This window comes from Penaeus japonicus, unplaced genomic scaffold, assembly GCF_977035675.1.
Source record: "Penaeus japonicus unplaced genomic scaffold, GWHDUDI00000001_assembly GWHDUDI00000007, whole genome shotgun sequence".
Lineage (NCBI taxonomy): Eukaryota > Metazoa > Arthropoda > Malacostraca > Decapoda > Penaeidae > Penaeus > Penaeus japonicus.
The window spans coordinates 45,548,622-45,553,621 of NW_028234409.1; the positions used below are offsets into that span (position 1 = coordinate 45,548,622).

Here is a 5,000-nt window from a genome sequence, read left to right on the forward strand (position 1 = left end):
ACAGGACTGACATCGGTGGCTTCCTGTGCATGCGGCCGGGGTAACCTTTGCCTTTTGAGGACGTCGCCGGGAAGGTGCTGGCGGAGAGTCAATACGTGGACTCTTGTCGGAATGCAACATGCAAATTATTACAATTAATCAGTAGAAAAGTCCATCAATATGTGTAGGGGCAGCAGAGATTCATTTAGGTGACGTGTTATTGACTTGCTTGAGTCTTCGCATGCAGTGCTCTTCGACAAGCAACTGGGCCTAATGCTCTGGATGCTAAACCCTCCTACAAATCACTGAAATACTACGTTACTGACTGAGCGTGGCATATGTCTGTCTATTTCTCTCTCTCTCTCTCTCTCTCTCTCTCTCTCTCTCTCTCTCTCTCTCTCTCTCTCTCTCTCTCTCTCTCTCTCTCTCTCTCTCTCTCTCTGTCTGTCTGTCTGTCTGTCTGTCTGTCTGTCTATCTGTCTGTCTGTCTGTCTGCCTGTCTCTCTCTCTCTCTCTCTCTCTCTCTCTCTCTCTCTCTCTCTGTCTGTCTGTCTGTCTGTCTGTCTGTCTGTCTATCTGTCTGTCTGTCTCTCTCGCTCTCGCTCTCGCTCTCGCTCTCTCTCTCTCTCTCTCTCTCTCTCTCTCTCTCTCTCTCTCTCTCTCTCTCTCTCTCTCTCTCTCTCTCTCTCTCTCTCTCTCCCTCTCTCTCTCTCCGCCTACTCCAAAGAAATCAGACACCAAACATAACAGTAAGCATAAGGTTCATAGATAGATTAATCACGTGTTTTTTTTTAACACAGGGCATCTAACAAAGGCTTCAAGGCCGTAACTTGTAGGAATACAAATGATACTAATCAATGATACTACTTTAATTGAGTACTGAAACTCAAATTGTTTCAGAAATATCGAAAATGGTATATTTTATGTTCATCTATTCAATGCATAATTGCAAAATAGTTGTTTTTTTTAAGATATGAAGCATGTACGGTCCTGATAAAAATAATCACATGCACTGCCTCTCTTATTGTTTACTTAGCCAACATAAATGCGTTCGCGTATCTCAACTCATAGAAAATGAGCCTAAATTAGAGAAGGAAAAAAACAACATAAATATACAGATACGCCATAAAAGCTAATACAGCGAGACAATAACGATCCTTTTTTTCTTGACAACAGAACCCTGGAGAACGTCGACGACATGCTTCGCTCCACGATCCCGTCCTTGGATAGATTCCAGTGCCTCGAGAGGGTCATGTGTTCGATGGCCTCTTTCTCGCCGTAAGTTGAGTTGCCTGCTTTTTTTAGTTCGTTTGCTGGATTTCGTTGTAATTGGTTGATTGATGTAGGCATGTTTTTTTCTTTCTTTCTTTCTTTCTCTCTGTCTCTGTCTGTCTGTGCCTGTGTCTGTCTCTGTCTGTCTGTCTGTCTGTCTGTCTGTCTGTCTGTCTGTCTGTCTGTCTGTCTGTCTGTCTGTCTGTCTGTCTGTCTGTCTGTCTGTCTGTCTGTCTGTCTGTCTGTCTGTCTGTCTGTCTGTCTCTCGTACATTTTCTGTAAGTTTCGCTGTTATTACTGCTTTTTGATATCATGAGTTATCAGTTATTTTTGTATCACGATTTCTTTCAATTTCCATGTTTACTTATTCTATTTGTCATATATTTCGCATTATCAGTATCACTTTATATTTTCTGTAATAAATAGCACTTCACTTATTACCATCCAGTATATGATAATGAATGATATTCCAATAAAATCGATAGTGTGTATAGATAAATATAACTCCTTTCCCTTTTTACAGTGAGTCACTTCAAACACTACTGAACCCCGGTGCCCAGCCAGCTCTGGATCCGAACTTGCAGCAAGGACTCATCCAAGATCCTTCGTTAGTTCAACAAGGCTTCCCACAGGGTTTTCCCCAGCAGCAGGTGTTTCAGCAGGGCTTTCCCCAACAACAAGTGTTTCAGCAGGGCTTTCCTCAACAGCAGGTATTCGCACAAGGCTTTCCCCAACAACAGGCGATTCAGCAACAGCTTGCTTTTCAGCAACCGGTCCCTCAGCAGGGATTCGGGCCTCCTCCTGCTGGTAGTTTTAATCCACAGTTCCAGGCACCTCCTTCTCAGGTAAGACTGCTCAGATACGTGAACTCTATCTCTGTCTCTGTCACTCACATTCACACTCACACTCATATTCACACCCACACTCTGATTCTCACTCTCTCTTGCATTTGTCTCTATCTGCAATTCAAAACAGTACCCTCAGAAAATCGATCAAATCCCTCACTAAAAAACTTTCTCCCTTTTCAGTTCGCCCAGAGCGGCTTCCAGCAGTTCGCTCCCTTCGCCGGCGCTGGCTTCAGGGAGAACCAGGAGGGGCAGCCGCTGGAGGGGCAGCCGCTGGAGAGGCAAAGCACCCGACCTCAGGGTGTCAGACGTCGGCCCATCAGGAGGAGACAGAGAAACGGCTTCCTCAACTTCCTCAATAATCTCGGGCTAAATTTCGGGAAGAGGAAGAAGCGTGATCTCTTCAGTGACCTTGTTAGTGGCTTCACTGGAAACAGGTTCATGGGGTATGTTTGTTTGTTTCTTATGTATTCTCTGTTCATGCTTCTTTGTTTTTTCCTGTAATCTATATAGCATTTATTCACTATACAAGACGAATGAATAAACATTCTATATGTTCATATTATGCCAGAAATAAACACAATATACAACAAACCTATGAGTGGACAGTAGGTTATTCTACCAATGAATATAATATAAATAAAATTTAAATAACTCTTTCCCTGGAAGATTGTACTTCTTTACCTCTTTTTTTCACAGACTAATAGACCAAATGATGGAGTCCTACTCCTTCCACCCCTACACCCATGCAGCCTACATGGGATATTCAGGAAACTCCTGCGATAGACTGTACCCGTCCTGTCCCTCATCAGCTGAAGAGATGATCGATGTCTTCAACAATCTGCACCGCCATTATCCTAATGGAATTCCCTTCAAGGACAAGATGCCCTGGCCACTCAATGTTCTTCTTCCTTGAATTGTTCAAGAAGTTTTACAAAGAAACAGAATGTTGATTTTAAAAAGATGCCATTACTTTTTTTTAGTTTTGTTTGCTTGTAATGTATTTCGTGTCATTCTTTTTCTCTTTCATAAAGTTTAGTTCTGAACACATGATTCGGGTACATGATGTTTGGATAGACTTTACTGCCAAAAATGTCAGTTTAGTTAGACAAAATGATGTTATTTGTTAATCTAAAATATCTTTGAAAGCTAGTGGGAAGAAGTACCCATCTTTCATTTGATATGTTGGGTCACTTGTAATCTGTGCACTATTTAACAAACCAACATACAGACTGTTACTATGTATATCTAAGCTATATTTATACAGCTTGTATAACTTACACATTTGATTTCAAACTTCATTAGATACTCATAATAATAAAATAAGTTTATTATGACAAGGTGTCAATGAAAATGAATAATTTCACAGGACAATACAGGTCATTGACCTTTCAACTACAAAATATTTCTACTGAAAAATGCTTATACTTTATCCTGCCTTGTAAAATTCTTCATTCTTATTCATAGCTTTTCTTAAATGTTTCTGATGATGAGGTTGAGATAGATATCCAAACCACATACTTTTGTTTCAGTGTATTTATATCACTATTTATCTATACTGTTATCTGCCAGAAGCTGGTCTTCTGTTTAGAAATAAATATTTACAAATGATGCTTACCATTTATTTTAAATGTCAAAGATGTAAAACTACCTATATCTCTAGCTTTCCTAGAAACAATGCATATGATATTTTCGGAAATTCAAAACATAAAATTCCAACAAGCATAATACAATCGATATAATCATCAAAGTTTTCCAGTGTGTGTATAATGTATATATATATAAATCTTGGGTTTAATCACTTCAAATCTCTAGAATGGAAGGCTTGAGCGACTGAGGACATAAGGAAAACAAAACAACAAAAGGAAGTTATTATTTAATTTGGAGAAAAAATTGCAAGAGCAGAAGACTCTGTCACCCATTCTTAGTCTTGTTTGAAATAACACAGTTGTTATCTTTTAAAACAAGTTCTCATAAAAATGATAATAAAATGAAATAAACTATAGTGTCTAAAAACACAAAACATAACCAGGGACCAAGGGATCAAAATTTGACAAAAAATCTTAAGTAAACAGTTAAAGACGAAGGCCTTTATAAGCTCTCTTTTATGTATTAATTGAATCATTATCTTAGAATAACACAAGGCATTCCTCCTGTTAAGGAAAGGACCTTAAAATTCTATATCTTATACAACAGTCCTTAGCATGACACCGTACTTTTGGGAACATTAAGTATGTATAAATGGACTCAAGCTTTCTTCAGATATCATGAGGAAGGAAAGAATGTGCTGAAAATCATGAAAGACATAGATGTCAATGATCTGTATACATTTTCTTTCCAAATATTTCGTAATACATCTCATTCTCTTTTTTTCTATAGCTATATCACCATCTTCTCACTGGCTGCCAAGGACACAGGAGTCAAATTAACTCAAATTACAATATTATACCTAACTTTCACAAAAAAAATTATCTATCCATTCCCTCATTTAATTCTGAATAAACAAGTAATCATCTTCATAAGTAGTAATACAGGTATTCATAGTGTGGGATAAAGAGAGAGAGAGAGAAAAAAAAATCATATATATAGATATAACTTCAAAATTTAAAGGTAAATTAAAATATGGTTTTCTTATCTAAACAAGGGGTGTAAAAATTCCAATAACATCCTGAAGACCATTCTGATTTAATTAGCAAGACAATATGAAAATGCTGTAGTATGAAATGCATATGATGCTTTAGAAACAGCTACTTGCTAATAAATCGCTATTGAATTTCTAATGCTTTAGAAAAAGCTAACTTCCTGTAGGGATCATTAGAAACAGCACTTGACATGGTATAGAAACATAATCATATAATATTATAATCTCTATCAAAATAAATGTATTAGCTGTCATTTGCTACA

The 5,000-nt window shown here is 37.8% G+C and overlaps 2 protein-coding genes across 3 annotated transcripts in view; one reads left to right on the forward strand and one right to left on the reverse strand.

The window, feature by feature from the left end:
• LOC122250752 (uncharacterized) overlaps window positions 1-3,707 on the forward strand; it is an 18,674-nt gene extending 14,967 nt beyond the window's left edge. For both annotated transcript variants that reach the window (XM_043012344.2, XM_086538769.1), the window contains exons 4-7: window positions 1,156-1,257; window positions 1,775-2,096; window positions 2,280-2,542; window positions 2,796-3,707. In XM_043012344.2, the coding sequence (XP_042868278.2) occupies window positions 1,156-1,257; window positions 1,775-2,096; window positions 2,280-2,542; window positions 2,796-3,012 (904 nt within the window). In that variant the 3' untranslated portion in view covers window positions 3,013-3,707. The remainder of the gene's footprint in view (window positions 1-1,155; window positions 1,258-1,774; window positions 2,097-2,279; window positions 2,543-2,795) is intronic.
• A 253-nt stretch (window positions 3,708-3,960) lies between these two features.
• The window catches only part of LOC122250744 (guanine nucleotide-binding protein subunit gamma-1), a gene marked incomplete at its 5' end in the record, with an annotated part of 10,447 nt that continues 9,407 nt past the window's right edge, over window positions 3,961-5,000 (reverse strand). The window contains 1 exon segment of the mRNA XM_086538770.1: window positions 3,961-5,000. This exon segment is cut by the window's right edge and continues 1,037 nt beyond it.